At 45.0% G+C, this 20,653-nt stretch overlaps 1 protein-coding gene and 1 long non-coding RNA gene across 2 annotated transcripts in view; one reads left to right on the top strand and one right to left on the bottom strand.

Annotated features, from left to right (window-relative positions):
* LOC140070855 (uncharacterized) overlaps window positions 1–12,049 on the bottom strand; it is a 33,519-nt gene extending 21,470 nt beyond the window's left edge. The window contains exons 1-3 of the long non-coding RNA XR_011849007.1: window positions 11,938–12,049; window positions 11,727–11,781; window positions 10,634–10,754 (exon numbers count right to left, since the gene is read on the bottom strand). This is a non-coding gene — a long non-coding RNA (uncharacterized lncRNA). The remainder of the gene's footprint in view (window positions 1–10,633; window positions 10,755–11,726; window positions 11,782–11,937) is intronic.
* LOC140070854 (uncharacterized) overlaps window positions 11,701–20,653 on the top strand; it is a 106,182-nt gene continuing 97,229 nt past the window's right edge. The window contains exon 1 of the mRNA XM_072117852.1: window positions 11,701–11,891. Coding sequence (XP_071973953.1) covers window positions 11,863–11,891 — 29 coding nt within the window. The 5' untranslated portion in view covers window positions 11,701–11,862. The remainder of the gene's footprint in view (window positions 11,892–20,653) is intronic.

Genomic DNA, 20,653 nt, shown 5'->3' with positions numbered 1-20,653 from the left:
GAGGAATGGCGAGAACCAGAGAAGAGAATCATTGTATCCAAAAACTTCAAGAAGAGGCTTATGTTTGAACCTGAGGAGTCCAAAGTGTGGGACACTTGCCCAAAAATGGATGTGCAGGTCATGAAAATCGTGAAAAAAAACTGACCTCCCTTTCGAGGACACGGCACAACTAAAGGACCCAATGGATAGGAAGTCGGACTCTCTATTAAGGAAGGCCTGGGAAACATCCATGCTCAACTTGAAGACATATCTGGCTTCCACATCAGTGGCAAGGAACCTGCTGTATTGGTTAAACGAACTGGAATCCCACATCAGGGAAGGAACACCAAGGTCAACGATCCTGGAAAATTTTCCACTGCTGAAATCAGCAACAGCTTTCCTGGCAGATTCTGCGGCTGAGGGAATCCGATTTTCCTCCAAAGAGGGGGCACTAACTAATTCCACAAGAAGGGCACTGTGGCTGAAACAGTGGAACGGGGATATCCGTTCGAAAGCGAAATTGTGCAGCATTCCTTTCTCAGGAGAGTTCGTATTTGGGCCAGAACTGGATGCTATACTTGAGAGAGCATCAGATAAAAAGAAGGGCTTTCCCGAAAGATCAACGCCCAAGAAACAGCCCTTTCAGGACTTCAAAAGTCAGAAGGACTCGTACAAGGACAAAGGGAAACGGGGACGCTGGAGCTACCCGAAAGGAGTTAAAGGAAGAGGGTTTCTCTTCTCCACCCCAACAGACCCAAATAGAAGCAAAAAACAATGATGCCATGGTAGGGGGAAGATTGCTAAGGTTCAGAGAAAAATGGACAGAGATCACTTCAAATCCCTGGGTCTTAGATATATTATTACACAGTTACAATATCGAGTTCTGCAAACTTCCCCCTACAAAATACATGCCACCTTCTTTATCTATGTCACTTACATCCCACAGCCTAATATGGCAAGAAGTATCTTCCCTATTATCTTCTGGTGTTATTGTACCTGTTCCACAAGATCAGGAAAAATCTGGATTCTACTCTTCACTTTTTTTGGTGAAGAAGCCGAACGGCACAAACCGGCTGATTATCAACCTAAGAGGTCTTAATGAGTTTATCATCTACCGAAAATTCAGGATGGAGTCGGTAAGATCAGCCACACACCTTATTCACAAAGACACATTGATGTGCACTATAGACTTAAGAGATGCGTACTATCACATCCCTATACACCCTTTCTCCCAGAGATTTCTAAGGTTTTCTGTCCTGTCTCTAGAGGGTTTTACACTACACTTTCAGTTTTGTGCACTTCCCTTTGGAATATCCTCAGCACCAAGAACCTTTACAAAGGTGAGGGCAGAGGTGGTGGCTTCTCTCAGGCTACAGGATGTACTGATCGTCCCGTACCTAGACGACTTGCTTATTATTGACCAAGACAGGGAGAGTCTGAGGAGAGGAATAGTCTGGTCAAACAATCCTTAGATTCCGATCCAAACAGATGCGAGTCAGACAGGCTGGGGAGCGGTTATGCCTCAGCATTTCTCTCGGGGCACATGGACAGAACAAGTCGCAAGAAGGTCTTCGAACTACCGGGAGCTGCAAGCGGTATGGAAAGCTCTCAGCGCAAACACTCCTCTCCTAGTTCACCACCACCTTCTCATCTTGTCGGACAATACGACAACAGTCTCCTATATAAAAAGACAGGGGGGAACCAGGGGGCTCTTCTGAGCGCCCTGGCTCGACGAATATTTTTGTGGGCAGAGCTCCACACCCTGTCAAAAGGGCACGGAGAACTCAAGGGCAGATTTTCTAAGCAGGGTCTTCCAAGAACTGACATCCTTTTGGGGTCATCCTCAAGTAGACTAGTTCGCAACAAGGGAAAACACCAAGTGCCTTCATTATTTTTCTCTAGAAAAAGGGGAGAACAGGGAGCAGCTGGATGCGTTCTCTCACTCCTGGGACATGCCACTAGCCTACGCCTTCCCCCCTATTCCCCTGATCGCCAGGGTCCTGGGAAAGATATTCCAGGAAAACACCAGGACTATTTTCATTTGCCCAAACTGGCCAAAGAAAAGCTGGTATCCACTTCTGAGAAGGATGTCAACACAAGGCCCAGTCATTCTTCCGTTGACAAGGGACTTACTGCATCAGGGTCCAATCCATCATCCGAATCCGGGAAGGTTACAGCTGTCTGCCTGGATCCTGAATCCAGCTACCTAAGATCTCAAGGACTTTCGTCTGAGGTTATTAAGACCCTGAAGGCAAGTAGGAAACCAGTCACGTTTGCAATCTACCATAAAATATGGAAGAACTTCTGTTCCTTCTGTAAGGACAGTCCACCTTCCCAGTCTAACCCTAATATTTTACAGGTACTCGAGTTTCTCCAGAGGGGTTTGGAGCTGGGGTTGTCTACCAGAACCCTGAAGGTCCAGGTGTCGGCGCTTAGTGCTTTCTTCGACCATCCCCTCATAGAACACAGGTGGGTCAAAAGGTTTATCAAAGCAACTTCTAGATTGAAGCCCCAGACTGTTAAAAAATAGTCAGCATGGGACTTAAAGGGGTATTCTCATATGGGCATTCACATTTAATTAAATTCATTTGCCTTATGTAAACATTTCTTCAATTGGATGTAATTTAAAAAAATGTTCCTGTGTGAAGATAATTTCTCATAAATGTAGCCATGTTGTCCCTTAGAAACGAGATGGCTTCCCCGGATACGACCACGTCACACTCTGGCAGCGGTGGCCAGACTTGCGCAATAGAGTCCTGCCTGACCACCTGGCTTCAGCAATCATTACCACAGGACGGCTGTGCGACATGTAGCAACATCCGGACATTTCATACACAAAAACTTTTTGTTTCTTTGTGCAATCCCTCCAGCAGACGTGGCCGTAACCAAGGACACAGTCTTGTTTCTAAGGGACCATATGACTACATTTATGAGAAATTATCTTCACACAGGAACATTTTTTTTTTATAACATCCAATTGAAGAAATGTTTGTATATGGCAGATATAAGAAACTGAAAGTGAATGCCCAGTCGAGAATACCCCTTTAACATTAGTTTTGAATGCCTTGGTGAAAGAACCATTCGAACCTATTGACTCCTCCAGTATAAGAAACCTAACATTTAAGATGGTATTCCTGATAGCCATCACTTCTGCCAGAAGGTTAGGTGAACTTCATGCTATATCGATTAAGGATCCCTACATGAAAATTCTAGATGATATGTTGGATCCAAATTTTGTTCCCAAGGTGATTTCTGACTTCCACAGGAATCAGGAGATTATCCTGCCCTCCTTCTGTGAAAACCCTTCTTCGGCAAGAGAACAAGAATGGAATTCTCTGGATGTAAGACGTTCAGTTATAAAATACTTACAAACCACTGAGCCCTGGCATATTGACTCTAACCTTTTTATCCAATTTCAGGGGAAAAACAAGGGGAGGAAGGCGTCTAAAGCAACTATTGCAAGGTGGCTGAAACTGGCGATCGCTTCATGCCACGACCTACAGAATATACCAATACCACCAGGAATCCGAGCACACTCGACCAGGGCTGTGTCCACATCCTGGGTGGAGAGAAGAGGAGCATCGCTGGATCAGATTTGCAGGGCCGCAACCTGGTCTTCACCTACTACGTTCTCTAAACATTACAGACTGGACTTACACTTATCAAAAGACTTATTATTTGGGCGCAAGGTGTTACAGGCGGTAATCCCTCCCTAAAAGCTTACTAATTTTGTAAGTCTCCAGGTGGGGCCGTCATGGGGGACGAAGCGGAAATTATGAATTAGATTACTTACTGGTAATTCTATTTCAGTTAGTCCACCATGACAGCCAATATATTCCCACCCAGTTGGAAATTTCATTTCTGTGATTTTGCTTTTCAGATAAGAATTGTATGTGGTGCAAACAACATGGTTATTTTGTAATCACTGGCGGGAGGATGCGGGGGGGAGCATTTAACCTCTCTTCTTCCTGTCCCTGCAGAGGTCAAGGGGCATCCTCCAGGTGGGGCCGTCATGGTGGACTAACGGAAATAGAATTACCGGTAAGTAATCTAATTCATAATTTCCAACACGTCCCCCATGGCGGCCCACTTGGAGGATGCCCCTTGACCTCTGCAGGGACAGGAAGCAGAGAGGTTAAAAGCCTCCCACCCGCATCCTCTCGCCAGTGTCTTCCTGTCCCTACAGGGGATAGTTCAGAGAGGCTCTCCCTCTCCTCCAAGTGGGGAGGGGTGGATGTTTTTCTGCCGCAGGCTGTAGTTCCTCTCTGGATCGGGTCCGCGGCTGGGTCCTTCCCTCCCTGCTCCTAGGCGATCCGGAGCTCGATCCTCTCCAGCGGCTGACGGAGGCCCATGCGAGGACGTGCGACACCTCCAGGAAGCTCCGTTCCCAGGAGTCCTTTGCGCCCAATGACGACTTCCAGCTGCGACCGGAAGTGAGGTCGGAGCGTCCCAGAGTGCCAGAATGGGTGCAAAACAGCCACCTGCTTGGGGGATGGATTCCCCGATAAGGTATTTAAACTAGCACTATCATGGGGGCCAGTGGCGGTGTCTCGTACCGGTGCATATACCGTTCGGTGGCCTTGCCGTCCAAGACATTCCTGACATGGCTGATGAGGCAGACTTGGGGCTACTCCACCCTCCTGGTTATGTAAGTGGTGCTGTATGGCATGTTCTAGTAGTAGTTACTATACATATTAGAACCCCAAGTTAGTCTTATTCCTCACCTTCCTCCCTTAGGATAAGGATCAAGGGTCTAAGGGGAACGGCAAAGAGGACAGATCAGAAAGGTCTGAGAAAATTAGCAAGCCTGACCGTTCTGTGAAGAGCAGAAACACTGCTAAGAAATGCAACATGTGTCTTCACACTATGCCTCACGCATACTCAAAGCAGACCTTGTATCGAAGAGTCTATGCGTGAAGAGAAAACATCTTTTATGGATGAGTTAAAATCCTTTATTGAGGAGAAAGTGGTGGCTTCAGTGGCCTCCTCCTAAAAAACCGTGATTGGCGGACATTTCCTCCTCTGATGAAGAGAATTATGATTCTGAAGTCCCGTCCTGTTCTCTAGTCGACACAGAGGGACACGATTCCCAGGATTTAAGTCAAAAGATTGATCCGCGTCACCTTTTCCAATTGGATGAGCTAGATAACTTACTGAAGGCCATACGTGAAACCCTTAATATTGAAGAAGAGGTTCCCTGCATGTCTCGAGAGGACGAATTGTTTGGGGGTCTAAGAGTCAAAAAACAACGCGTCTTCCCGGTTAATGATACCTTATTGGGATTGATTACGGAAGAATGGAAGGACCCAGAGAAGAAGATCATAACTTCCAAAGGTTTTAGGAGACGTCTGGTCTTCGATCAAAAGGTCTCAAAGGTTTGGGACTCTGTCCCTAAAATGGATGTGCAGGTGACGAAGGTTGTCAAGAAAACAGACCTGCCGTTTGAAGATTCTGCACAACTCAGGGATCCCATGGACCGGATGGCTGACGCTCTTCTTAAAAGGGCCTGGGAGACATCCATAATCAGCCTAAAATCCAACCTCAGTCGCCAGAACCCTCTTCTTCTGGCTGAACAAGCTAGAATCTCATATCAGAGAAGGCACTCCCAGGGCTTCTCTATTGGAAAGCATTCCACTCTTAAAATCTGCTGCCGCCTTCTTGGCTGATGCTTCAGCTGAAGGTGTCCGTTTCGCAGCTAGGAAGGTGCACTAACAAATGCTACGAGGAGAGCTTTGTGGCTAAAACAATGGGGAGGTGATATTCGCTCAAAATCGAAACTATGTAGTATCCCATTTTCAGGCGATTTCGTCTTCGGTCCAGAATTGGACGCCATTCTAGAAAAAGCCTCCGATAAGAAGAAGGGGTTTCCGGAAAACAAAGCATCTTCCAAGAAACCTTTGTTTCGTCCCTTCAAGAACACCAAAGATTCCTTTTGTGGGAAAGATAAACAGGGACGTTGGAGTTATCCTAAAGGGGGCAGAGGAGGAAAGAAGCAGTGGCGCTAGAGTGTGTGTGTGTGTGTGGGGGGGGGGGGGCGTCTTCTAGGGTTTGTCGCTCAGTGGACTCGTATTACTTAGAACCCTTGGGTCCTGAACATCATCAGTTCTGGGTACAGGATAGAATTCAGTGCCCCCCCCCCCCCCCTCCATCAAGATTTATGCCACCCTTCTCTTCTACTTCTTCCTCTACCCATTCTCTCATCTGGCAGGAGGTTTCATTTATCATACACTCAGGAGTGGTCATTCCAGTTCCTCGAGATCAAGGAAAGACGGGCTTCTATTCCCCCCTCTTCCTGGTCAAGAAACCCAATGGGTCAAACTGGCTGATCATAAACTTAAAGGCTTGAACAGCTTCATCACCTACAGGAGATTTCACATGGAATCGGTAAGATCCGCTACCCAACTCATTTACACCGGTTATTGTATGTGCACAATAGATCTCCAGGACACCTATTATCACATCCCAATTCACCCCTCATCTCAGAGATTCCTCAGATTCTCAGTCTTTTCTCCAGAGGGTTCTATCCTCCACTTTCAGTTTCGGGATCTTCCCTTTGGGATCTCCTCAGCTCCGAGAGTTTTTACAAAGATCATGGTGGAGGTGGTTGCATTCCTGAGGCTACAGGGAGTATCCATCATCCCTTATTTAGACGATCTGCTGATTGTGGGAAAAGACAGATCAGATCTCATTGCAGCAAGAGATCTTACCATGAGCAAACTCTCAGATCTGGGATGGTTAATCAACACCTGGAAGTCAGATCTCTCTCCCTCCACTCACAAGAAGTTCCTTGGTGTAATGTTGAATTCTACTCACCTGATCAGGAGCAATGAAGGTTCTAGGTCTCCTTACCGCCTGCCTCCCATCGGTGGCCTGGAGTCAAAATCATTTCCGTATTCTACAGAGTTGGATCCTCAGTTGTTGGAATCGAAGGTCCTCAGGGTTGGACAAAAAAGTCACCATTCCGTCCTCAGTAAAGAGAGACCTACAGTGGTGGTTACAGAGGAAGAACCTGGAAAACGGGGTCCGTTGGCACTGCCTTCCGTGTCTTATAATCACGACCGATGCAAGCAGTGTGGGCTGGGGAGCAGTCTTCCCTTCCCACTACGCCCAGGGACCATGGACACCTCCCCAATCAAGGGAGCCATCCAATTATCGGGAACTACGGGCTGTCTGGGAAGCCCTGAGATTAAACACACCTCTTCTAAAAAATCACCATGTCCACATATTATCGGACAACACCACGGCGGTGTCTTACCTGAGAAGACAAGGAGGGACAAGATCGACAGCTCTTTCCTCCCTAACGCGCACCATCTTTTCCTGGGCAGAGGAAAATATACTTTCCCTCTCTGCAACTCACCTAAGAGGAGTTCTGAACAAGGAGGCGGACTACCTCAGCAGGAGGGAAGTCTCCCCCAACGAGTGGTGCATCAATCAGGAAATTTTCCTCCAATTGACAGATCTTTGGGGTGTTCCTCAGATTGATTTCTTCGCTACAAAGGAGAACTCAGTATGCCATCGATATTATTCTCTGGAAGCAAGGGAGTCGAAGGATCGACTAGATGCCTTCAGTCATCCATGGATCAAACCTCTCTCCTACGCCTTTCCCCCTATTCCCTTGGTCGCAAGGGTCGTCCGAATTGGCCAAAGAAGAGCTGGTATCCCTGCTGACATCCTTGGCCCTGCAGCAACCAGTGATACTACCTTTGTGGAAGGACCTTCTACATCAGGGGCCTATTCTTCATCCAGACCCAGAGAGGCTTCAGCTAGGAATCTGATTTCCTGACATTGCGGGGTCTTTTCAGGGCTGTAGTAGCCACACTTAAGGCAAGTAGGAAGAAGGTTACGTTCACAATTTATCACAAAATCTGGAAGAAATGTGTAACCTTTTGTGGGGATAATCCTCCATCTCAACTTAACCCCATTATCTTGCAGATCCTGGACTTCCTACAGAAGGGCCTGGAGCTAGGCCTTTCTACTAGCACTTTAAAGGTCCAGGTTTCGGCCCTTGGCGATTATCCTCTGGCGGAGCACAGGTGGGTCAAAAGATTTATCCTAGCCTCCTCCAGAATCAGACCTCAGATTCTTAGGAGAGTTCCTACCTGGGACCTCACCCTAGTCCTAGACGCACTTTCCAGACCGCCATTTGAACCTCTGGATAGCGCTAGCATAAACGCTAATAACGCTAAAAACTACCCTTCTTATCGCTGTTGCTACAGCCAGAAGATTGGGTGAACTTCAGGCTATTTCTATCAGAGAGCCTTATATGCGTATTTTATCTGATCGTATAATCCTTACTCTAGATCCAGGCTTCATTCCCAAGATGGCATCCAAATTCCACAGGAACCAGGAAATCACCCTTCCATCTTTCTGCGAAAACCCCTCTTCTAGTAGGGAAGCTTTGTGGCATCTTCTTGACGTAAGAAGAATTGTGCTAGCTTACCTGCAGGCTACAGAACCCTGGCGCATAGACCATAACTTGTTTATTCAATTCCAGGGGAAGAATAAAGGGAAAAAGGCCTTGAAAACATCAATAGCAAGATGGCTAAAATTAGCTATCTCCACCTGCTATACGAAGCAAGGGAAGGAAGTTCCTACAAATCTGAAGGCTCATTCCACCAGGGCTATGTCCGCTTCCTGGGCCGAGAAAAGAGGCGCATCACTAGAACAGATTTGCAAGACCGCTACCTGGCCCTCACCATCCACCTTCATAAAACATTACCGACTGGACTTGCCAAGTTCTCAGGACATTTCCTTTGGCAGGAAGGTTCTACAAGCAGTCATCCCATGTGGAAATGTGGAATTAGACTCACTAGTAATTCAATTTCCATCTAGTCCTCCATGACGGCCTGTACATCTTTGAGAACATTATAAAACCTGTATAAATTTAGTAACCCGTGATCAAATTTACCCAAAGAATAAAGTAGACATCATTTGGGGTGCACAATGAAAGCCGTAAAATCCTAGCCCACAAGAAAATGGTGTAAATGTGTTTTTTTTTCACTGCATTTGAAATTGCCAGTACACGGCATGGAATATTAAATACCATCACTATGAAGTGCCATTTGTTAAGGAAACAAACCCTCACAGTGCTCTTTACATGGAAAATTTTTAAAAAGTTAGATTTTTGAAGGTAGGGAGGGAAAAATGGAAATGCAAAAACAAAAAAGGGCCAGGTCGTTAAGGGATTAAAGCAAATATACCATCAAAGCCAAGTGGGATTAAACCAGGGACACTTACTCATTGATCCAGGAGAAAATGTCTCTGGTTTATCATGCTGGATTTTGATGGTAGATTTCATTGAAAGAGATATTTCTTTTAGATAATTTTACGTTCTTTGTCATGGAATTTGTTCTGATCCCTTAGGGATGCTACAATTAGTTAAAGGAACCACTGAATAAGATTGGAAATGACAACACAAATATAAACAATGCAAAAGCCTAACAACTGCACACTGCAGCCTATAATGCTAGTTTCCAGATTGTGACGGTTTACCTACTGAGACATACAAAGGTTCCTGTTGAACATATGGTGACCATAATTCCAGTCTTGCTTACCTTAGATTGCATTCCAACTTTTTGGTTTTCTGTTGCAGTTTTTTAAACTGAAACCCATGGGGGGGGAAGGAAAAAAGAAATGAAAGGCACCTCTCGATTATACATTCACATCCATGATGATCCCCTTCTGCTCTGTGATTTAAAAACTGATTTATGTAAAATTGAGTTCTCTTCACCAAACACAGCACAGCCCCTACTCAGCTGCTGTACATAAGGTCTCATGCTCACGGAAAATTTGTGCAGCTAACTCAATGCCCCCATCACTTTTTATTCTATATGGTCATGGTGTGCCGAGGCCGCCATGGATGTAGTGGGCAGTCACACCACGAAAGATAGATCATATCTATTCCAGTTTGGAATTGTCACACGGCCAGAATGAACATGAGCCACTTAAAAGGGCATGGATGTGGAACATGGTAGGGCAAAAACAATGCCTCAAGCAGTCCAGAGAGGGAAGATGGTATAAGGCAGGCACTTTGAATGAACATGGACCACTAACAAGGGCCTGTATGTGGAACGTGCTAGTGCAGTAGCAATCAATCAAGCAGTCCAGATAGGGAAGATGGTATAAGGAAGGAATGAGGTGATGATGATGATGGTGGTTATACTTGTGACAGGAAGGCAGGTGGCTTGTGAATCCTCCAGATGAGATGTTGTTGGTGTATCACGGTGGCTAGCTCGGATCTCTCCTCTATAACTCTGTGGTTGCTGAGGGGCCGCACTGGTGGATAATGATGATGGTGGTGGTAGCAGTTTCCCCTGGGGCGCTCTCTGTATATGGTGTCCCTGGCCTGATGGTATGTGAGTGGGCTCATGATGTGCTGGTGCAGTGTATTGGAGACCTCTACATTAAAAATCATTTAAAATTAGGCCTACCAGCAGTAAATATAGCACACCTAAAAATATATACCTGCAGCAAATATATTGCCTTTTAAGTATATATCTGAAATGGTTATGCCACACATATAAATATGTATCTGCAATGAATGTTCCAAACATGTAAATATACATTGCCAGTGAATAACCACACATGTACATATAGCAGCAATACATATATTGCACACCAGGGCTGCAAATAGGTGCGCACAGACATCACTTACTGTTAGGATGCAAGTGTTCCCTTCTCCCACTGTGCTGGCCTCATTTATCCTCTTCTGATTTCTTGTACTGTAGACTCCTCTAAAGTGGCAATCCTCCAACAGGTACAGAATGTCATGTCACCTGTATCATACAGAGGGTGCAGGCAGCAGTAACATCGCGTGTCTTAAGGACGCACATAAAATTCATTACTTTTTAGATCTTGTGGTCTGGGCGGCCAATTCGGGTAGGAGGTTGGCACCCAAGCTAATTGCCTACCCTTGCCTATCAGTCGCCCTGGTAGGGTGAACCAAAGGCCAAACCAATGCCTTGTACAATGGTAATACTACATCCCTATCCTGGGAGTCCATACCTCTTTTAATAAATGACAATCTGGCTCTAGAAGCAAATCATTGACATTTTTATATTGGAGACTGATTTGACAAGCTCAGTGTGCGCTATCTAAAGTAAGGAATTATTTAAATAAAGGAAAGGAAAGAATTGTTATATGGCCATAAGCAATCGCCCTGCCAAGACCTTTAACTTGTTCATGGACAGATGGAGATAACATCATCCGGGGCCATTTTATGGCTGGGAATGTTTGGAGGTAACAGACAGGAAGGCTCACTGAAAGAAACTTCAAGAGACTTAATATAAAGAAAGAGGTGTGGAACCTTACAAAGATGTATATTGTTAGATAACCTAATATACTGCCTTCCACATTTACACACATTACAAAGTGGCCAAGCCCTTTAAGAGCTGCCGTGTAAAGATGTAGAGATTTCAAATGTTTCTCCCCTTCTGGCCATAACATATAATCTGTATTTGAAAAATCTATAAATAAGGCCCAAGTAGATGTGATTTTTATAATTGCATTGTCAATGTAGAGAACATTATCTAACATCCCCAGCAGCTGCTTCACTTTTTAGGAGGACCTCACTTTTCTCTGACATTTTGATTTATATTCTTGGTAAGAAAGTGGGTTTTCACAGCATGATACTTATTGTTTCCTTTATACTAAATCAATATTTTGAGCCCGAGCTTTCCATTCCTTGGAGTGTATGTACTTTCAGCACCTGTTCCTATGGAAACCAAGCATCCGAGAGTCATTCTTACCATAGGCGAATGATGTCATTTTCTTTCTTTTCCCTTTATCTCGTGTATATGGACTCTGAAGAAAAAAACATCATTAGTAGTTTAAATATCTAAATGCAGAGACCTAGTATGCATTGAATGGAAAAGATGCACGTGAATGGACGCGTGGTGTGGGAGGCACGGCAGGTGAGTGCTTACTATTTTTTCAGATGCTTTATTATTACCTACTTACCAAAATTTGATTTTTTAGTTGCAAATGCAATATTGATTTTTATTAATCTCACTGAAGAAAACTGTGGAGGGGAGGACTGAGATTGACTGGTCCCATTGATGTCTCTAAGCTTCTATTCTGTTTGTAGGTATAAAGGATATAAGGTTACACTGAGATAATATGTTTTTAATCATATTTAACACTTTCATATTTGTATACTTTATAGAATTGGACTTTTCTTATGTTTATATTTTGAGGATGTTATATAATATTGAATTCTAATGTGTATATAATAAATGCATGGATCATTTCAGGACACTAAATATTTAACAATTGTATACAGATGAAAGAAAATGTATAATTTGTAGTGCACAGAGTGACATCAGAGAACTTTGAAAGGGAAATAAACCTATTTAGGACCAATATGGCATATTATATAAATTAAGGTAAATTAGACTTGACAATGGCTTCTAGGTTGAAACAACTTCATCTCTTAATTGGTTTAACAAGATTTCTTTTGTGAAAATTCAAAAAATCTTTTGTGCCTAATTATATTGAATGGTTTTTGCAGATACTACAACAATATCAGATTGCAGCTGATAAACATAGATTGAAACAGAAAGCAGACAGCGCCATTCTCTGTGTAGTGGCTACAGCTAGTCACTGCAGCACAGCTTCCATTCCAATGAACCACATATTAATGATTCATGTTAACCTGTCCCTTTTATTTTGTTCTATCAATCATAATCTCAGATTTAGACATTACTGGTAAGTGAAATCCCACCTTTACCAGTTAAACTTGAACTGCAGCAGTTGTCACAAATTTCTAATATATATTAGGGTGCCATAGATCTCTTTTGGAGGTCGTGATCTGGACACTAGTTTTGCAGCCAGGTCATGGCCTCATAATGGTCGTATGCATGAGACCCCATCTTTCAATTTATTTGTTCAGTAAAAATAACAAAAAAAATTCTAAATTTACTCCTATTTTGAATGAATCTAATAACAACTGTTATTAAATCAAATGAAAACAATTACCTGTTCTTTTATTAAATGTATTTATTGTTTTTTCTCTTCGTCTACTGGAACAGAAAAACCTAAAGTAAATTACACATGTGAATGAAGGTTGAGCTGTGATTTGTTTTTAACCTTGTGGGTTCTCACTGTTAAAAGGGTTGGCCACTTTACCTCATGTTTTTTGTAATGTGTGTGTAAAGTGTGGGGGACAGGATATTAGGTAACTTTCCAATATACATCTGTTACAAGTTATGCTCAGCTTTATTGATATGTAAAGTGAAGCCTCCTGTCTTTAACTCATCAGTCAGACATTCCTGCCCATAAAATGGCTGCAGATGGAGGGTCATGTGATGTCTAACTGGCAAATTTTCAAGGACAGTTAGAGATCACATGACCCTCCTTCTCCTGTCATTTTATAGACAGAAATATCTGACTGATGAGGTGAAGACAAGAGGCTTCACTTCACATATCAATAAAGAAGAGCAGAACCTTAAACAGATGTGTATTGGTAAGTTACCTAATATCCTTCCCCCCACATGTACACACACATTACAAAAAACATCAGGTAACGTGGCCAACCCCTCTAACCTGTAAGGTAATGAAATCAAACCCTGCTGCAAGACGTAAAATGTCACACCACATGAATACCATCATATCAGTAAAGAACTGCAATCAGTTGCCACGACAGCAGGGAGTCACTCAGGCCTGTCTTTTGCCTGTACAATTGTAGTATATTGTATGAATTATCAAAAAAGTTCAAACACTGTAGGGGTATCTAAAAAAATTTGATATATTTTTTTTAATATAAACATCCTTTTTCTAGGATGCAAATATAAATGTATCCATTGCTGCTGATGCCCTTTTCTGTTTTTTTTCACCTACGTTTTCTTGTTTCCCTCCTTTTAAAAGCCATAACCTTTTATTTGTATTGTAACAATTTGTATTCCTAGTGGTACAATTTAATTTCTACATGCTGGGTACTGACAAGTAGGAAAAAGTTCTAAAAGTTCACTTACAGCCTAAATGATTCTATCCCCTGTAAATTCTTGGGGTCAATGTGGTCACAGAGATGCCAAATTCTGACACCCATAAATACTTTGGTGTACAGAGTCGGTAAGCTGTAAATTTTTGCAGGACAAACAAACATTTTCATTGATGCCATTTTAGGGACTGAACAACCCTTTGATTACCTTTTATTCAACATTTTTACTTTAAGTTAAGGGCCCAATTTAAGCTGTCACCAGTTCTACTTTAATATAAGCCTGGTCCATAACGGGATTGTAAAGGGTGAGGAACCCACCCGGTCACATGTATATAACCGAGAAACACGGACATGGGATTCGTGGATCGAGATAAAAGTGCAACACAGGTTAAGTTTTATACTTAATTGCCTTAAGGGCACACTAGACAAAACAATATACAGTATACAATATAGATATATACAGTTAAACAGAGTGCAAAATACAAAGGTAGCACTACAAGTATCAGCAGTTCAGTACATTAGTTACCCTGTGTGTGGGCCTAATGGAACCTTAAAGTCCACCTTAACACCTTAAGATCTTCCACTACACTTGATGGTAAATTGGTTCCCAGACAAAAGACAATGGGGATTCAGAGGTGTCTGATTATTTGAGATGCAGACACACCTTTGCCCACCACCCAGAGGGTCATAGAACCCTCCTACCTGCTATTATGTCCAGAACCTTGGAGAAGTCATAGCTTCTCAAGGGGAAGTCGTAGGGTCAGGAACATGTGATCCTCTGTGTGCCCCAGTGCCCTCCTGCTCTGTCGTACCTCTCCCTGCTCTTGATTCCTGTCCGGAAAGCCGGCTTCAGAAGATTTAAAGGGCCAGCACTCCACTGATTGATGCTGGCCCTTTTCAAAAAATAATTAAAAACCGTTATCTCCCAGCATTCCCTGCCGGATCTTTGTGATAAGAGAAAGTTACTACCCATGCATTATTACTGTGTATTTACGCTCCTCTGCTGCCAACCCTGACCTTCTGCTTTGCCTCTGACCCCAATCCTTTGCCGCCTTTGTGTCTTGGCCTCCTGTCTGTCCCCGAACTTAACTTCTGACTCTGACCACCCTTGTGGTCTTGCAGTCCCAGCAGATTGCTACGCAAAGAGAACAGCTTGGACAAGTCACTGCCATGCTACAGCAGTTGATTGCCACTCGGCAACACCGTCAGATCCCTGTGACCTCTCCTGCTACCCCAGTTTATCTGCCTGCCGCTGAACCTAGGCTTAGACTCTCTATGCCTACAAAGTATGATGGTGACCCATGGTGCTCCCTGCACATTGAACTTATTGAACTTTGTATTTGAACAGTCCAAGGTGGCATTCATCATCAGCCTCCTCTCCGGGAAGGCCTGGCCCTGTCTGGGACGGAGACCATCCAGTCACGGCTACTCTCGCAGTATTCCTGGCGGAATTCCAATCCATTTTTGAGGAACCTGCATCAAGGTGACTCATCCATGGGTGACTATGCAGTCCAACCCTGGCCTCTGAACTTGCCTGGAACGATGCAGCCCTGACTGCTACCTTTAAAAAGCGACTTTCATGTCAAGTTAAAGATGCATTGGTTGCACATGACCTGCCGTCTACTCTGATTGGTGTCATCACCCTGGCCACTTGGATTAATGTTCAGTTTAAGAAGCACGGAGTTACGTCTCGAGCATCCGCAAACCCTGGTTCGACGTTTGCCTCGCTTGGCACCTAGCTTCCAAAGACCGTTACAACCTCAGGCCGTGCTGTCTGCAGAGGAACCAATACAGGTGGACAGAACCTGACTTTCCCTCCAGGAATGGTACAGACAACGTCAGGAGGATCTCTGTCTGTATTGTGCCTGTCTGGGACATTTCATTGGGGCTTGTCCTGTTCGCCCCCAGGCCGTCCGGGAATGCTGTTCTGATCTCCCAGCATCACATCCCTGTGGTCCGCCTCGAGAAGTCTATTTCCCTGCAAGTCGGAACTCCTCATAAAGAAAGACTACTAGAGATGAGCGAACACTAAAATGCTCGGGTACTCGTTATTCGAGACGAACTTTTCCCGATGCTCGAGTGCTCGTCTCGAATAACGAACCCCATTGAAGTCAATGGGAGACTCGAGCATTTTTCAAGGGGACCAAGGCTCTGCACAGGGAAGCTTGGCCAAACACCTGGGAACCTCAGAAAAGGATGGAAACACCACGGAAATGGACAGGAAACAGCAGGGGCAGCATGCATGGATGCCTCTGAGGCTGCCTAATCGCACCATTATGCCAAAATTATGGGCAACAGCATGGCCATGACAGAGTGACAGAATGAAGCTAGATAGCATCTAAAACATCCAATAATTGACCCTGACACTATAGGGGACGGCATGCAGAGGCAGCGGCAGCAGGCTAGAGAGTGGCATGGCGACATACCCTAATTGGACTCAGGCTTCAAACCAATGGGTGTCAGAGAGGAACCAAAGGAGGTGAGCAAGAAGCGCTCAAATAATATCGGTACATGATAAAAGTTTGCCAGTATATTTTGTGGATTACACAGCAGGGTGGCGACAAAGTTAACATGGAAGCCATGAAAACAACCCAAAATTCTGCCTGACACAGCTCGTTTGATAAGGGGACCATGTATGCTTACAGTTCATGCCAGTCGCTGCACTGGCTGCCAGTCTCCTTTCGAATACAGTTTAAAATAATAATAACCCTCATCCATAAAGCTCTGTATAATGCTGCACCCCCCTACCTCTCCTCTCTTATCTCAGTCTATCGCCCAACCCGTGCTCTTAGATCCGCCAGTGATCTTAGATTAACCTCTACCCTAGTGCGGACCTCCCACTCGCGTCTCCAAGACTTCTCTAGAGCTGCACCAATTCTATGGAATGCTCTGCCCCGGACTATCAGACTAATACCTAACCTCCAAAGTTTCAAACGTGCTCTTAAAACCCATTTCTTTAGGCAAGCCTATAACACTCATTAACTGCATGAAGTTTTAACTCTTCTACTAACCCGTCCTGTGTCGTCCTCCCATCTGTTATCCAGCAACCAACAGGCACCAGACTTCTCTGCAGTCCCATTCACCCTGGACCTGGTATATAAGATGACGGCTGAGTGGTTCAAGCGACAGCAATTCCATTTATTATATTTTTTTCTATTCCCTAAGAAGAATGGCTTGACCATTAAATATTCTTTTACCTCGTGTTACCCCATCATCTTCATAAACCGTAAGCTCTGGCGAGCAGGGACCTCACTCCTGTTGTTCCATACAAATGTTGTGCTCTGTTACATTACATTTGTATTTGTTTCCTATGATTTGTAAAGCGCTACAGAATATGATGACGCTATATAAATAAAGATTATTATTATTATTATTATGGAGGCAGTGAACTAGTAGTAGATTAAAGGTGCTGCAACTATGTTAGTTGGATCTTGGGATGGAGCTGGCGCTCTGCAGCCAGGCGAGCTTTCGCCAATCCAAGCCCCTGTCTCTAGGCTACTCCCCAAACAGCACTTCTAAGAACCTTTTGTATAAGATCAAGTGTAGTAGCGTTCTTATAAGTTTAGGATATGGCGGGTGAGGGGAATGTAAACAGATGCGCAAGAAGCGCTGAAATAATATCCCTAAATGGTAAAAGTTTGCAAGTATATTTTGTGGATTACACAGCAGGGTGGCGACAAAGTTGACAACTTTGATGTGGAATGCCCTGTAATAGCTCTTGGGCGGTGTGCCTTTTATCGCCTAGGCTCAGCAGTTTCAGCACCGCCTGCTGTCGCTTAGCGACGGCACTGCTGCTGTGCCTAGAGCTACCGACTGATGGCGCCATGCCCACGGATGGTAATTCGGAGGAGGAGGAGGTGGAGGAGGGGTGGGAGGAGGTATAGTAGGCCTTTGAGACCTGGACCGAGGTAGGCCCCGCAATTCTCTGCGTCGGCAGTATATGACCAGCCCCAGGGTCAGACTCGGTCCCAGCCTGCACCAAGTTAAGTGTAGTAGCGTTCTTATAAGTTTGGGATATGGCGGGTGAGGGGAATGTAAACAGATGCGAAAGAAGCGCATGATGCGCATGGAGCTGGCGCTCCGCTGCCAGGCGAGCTTTCGCCAATCCAAGCCCCTGTCTCTAGGCTACTCCCCAAACAGCACTTCTAAGAACCTTTTGTATAAGATCAAGTGTAGTAGCGTTCTTATAAGTTTAGGATATGCCGGGTGAGGGGAATGTAAACAGATGCGCAAGAAGCGCTGAAATAATATCCCTAAATGGTAAAAGTTTGCCAGTATATTTTGTGGATAACACAGCAGGGTGGCGACAAAGTTAACAACTTTGATGTGGAATCCATGAAAACAACCCAAATTTCTGCCTGACACACCTCGTTTGATAAAGGGACGATGTATGGAGGCAGCTATATGGACGACTTTTGGAGGTAGCAATGGAGACAACGTGTGGAGGCTGCTATGGAGACAATTTAATTTGGATAGTGCCTGTATGTGGCAGTCCCAAACATTTTTCAAACCAGAGGAGCAGGTAGGTGGCCCTCCAGTAAAATGGAATAGATTGAGTGCCTGTATGTGGCAGTCCCAAAAATGTTTCAAACCAGAGGAGCAGGTAGGTGGCCCTGCAGTAAAATGGAATAGATTGAGTGCCTGTATGTGGCAGTCCCAAAAATTTTTCAAACCAGAGGAGCAGGTAGGTGGCCCTCCAGTAAAATGGAATAGATTGAGTGCCTGTATGTGGCAGTCCCAAACATTTTTCAAACCAGAGGAGAAGGTAGGTGGCCCTCCAGTAAAATGGAATAGATTGAGTGCCTGTATGTGGCAGTCCCAAAAATGTTTCAAACCAGAGGAGCAGGTAGGTGGCCCTGCAGTAAAATGGAATAGATTGAGTGCCTGTATGTGGCAGTCCCAAACATTTTTCAAACCAGAGGAGCAGGTAGGTGGCCCTCCAGTAAAATGGAATAGATTGAGTGCCTGTATGTGGCAGTCCCAAAAATGTTTCAAACCAGAGGAGCAGGTAGGTGGCCCTGCAGTAAAATGGAATAGATTGAGTGCCTGTATGTGGCAGTCCCAAACATTTTTCAAACCAGAGGAGCAGGTAGGTGGCCCTCCAGTAAAATGGAATAGATTGAGTGCCTGTATGTGGCAGTCCCAAACATTTTTCAAACCAGAGGAGCAGGTAGGTGGCCCTCCAGTAAAATGGAATAGATTGAGTGCCTGTATGTGGCAGTCCCAAAAATTTTTTAACACAGAGGACCGGGTAGGTGGCCCTCCAGAAAAATGGAATAGATTGAGTGCCTGTATGTGGCACTCACAAAAATTGTTTCAAACAGAGGACCGGGTAGGTGGCCCTCCAGAAAAATTAAATGCATGAAGTACTATAGCAAGAGCCAGTGGGCCCTGTCAAAAAATAGCCATTTTCCTCTGCTTTACTGTACAAAGAGGAGGAGAAGGAGGAAAATGAGGAGGAGGAGGAGTGGATCAATTATTCAGGTTGAGCTTCCTTCACCTGGTGGAGATTGGAAATTCTGAGAAATCCAGCCTTTATTCATTTTAATAAGCGTCAGCCTGTCAGCGCTGTCAGTCGACAGGCGTGTACGCTTATCGGTGATGATGCCACCAGCTGCACTGAAAACCCGCTCGGACAAGACGCTAGCGGCAGGGCAGGCAAGAACCTCCAAGGCGTACAGCGCCAGTTCGTGCCACATGTCCAGCTTTGAAACCCAGTAGTTGTAGGGAGCTGTGTGATCATTTAGGACGATGGTATGGTCAGCTACGTACTCCCTCACCATCTTTCTGTAAAGATCAGCCCTACTCTGCCGAGACTGGGGACAGGTGACAGTGTCTTGCTGGGGTGACATAAAGCTGGCAAAAGCCTTGTAAAGCGTACCCTTGCCAGTGCTGGACAAGCTGCCTGCTCGCCTACTCTCCCTTGCTACTTGTCCCGCAGAACTACGCACTCTGCCGCTAGCGCTGTCAGAAGGGAAATACTGTTTCAGCTTGTGCACCAGGGCCTGCTGGTATTCATGCATTCTCACACTCCTTTCCTCTGCAGGGATGAGAGTGGGAAGATTTTGCTTGTACCGTGGGTCCAGGAGAGTGAACACCCAGTAATCGGTGCTGGAATAAATTCTTTGAACGCGAGGGTCACGGGATAGGCAGCCTAGCATGAAATCTGCCATATGCGCCAGAGTACCAACGCGTAAGAATTCACTCCCCTCACTGGCCTGACTGTCCATTTCCTCCTCCTCCAACTCCTCCAACTCCTCTTCTTCTGCCCATACACGCTGAACAGTGAAGGACTCAACAATGGTCCCCTCTTGTGTCTCGCCAACATTCTCCTCCTCTTCCTCCTCATCCTCCTCCACCTCCACCTCCTCCGATATGCGCTGAGAAACAGACCTGAGGGTGCTTTGGCTATCAACAAGGGAATATTCTTCCCCTGTCTCTTGTGACGAGCGCAAAGCTTCCGACTTCATGCTGACCAGAGAGTTTTTCAACAGGCCAAGCAGCGGGATGGTGAGGCTGATGATGGCGGCATCGCCACTGACCATCTGTGTTGACTCCTCAAAGTTACTCAGCACCTGACAGATATCAGACATCCACGTCCACTCCTCATTGTAGACTTGAGGAAGCTGACTGACCTGACTACCAGTTCTGGTGGAAGTTGACATCTGGCAGTCTACAATCGCTCTGCGCTGCTGGTAAACTCTGGATAACATGGTCAGTGTTGAATTCCACCTCGTG

The sequence above is a fragment of the Engystomops pustulosus genome, chromosome 7 (assembly GCF_040894005.1).
Source record: "Engystomops pustulosus chromosome 7, aEngPut4.maternal, whole genome shotgun sequence".
NCBI lineage: Eukaryota > Metazoa > Chordata > Amphibia > Anura > Leptodactylidae > Engystomops > Engystomops pustulosus.
This window is presented reverse-complemented; position numbering and strand designations above follow the sequence as displayed.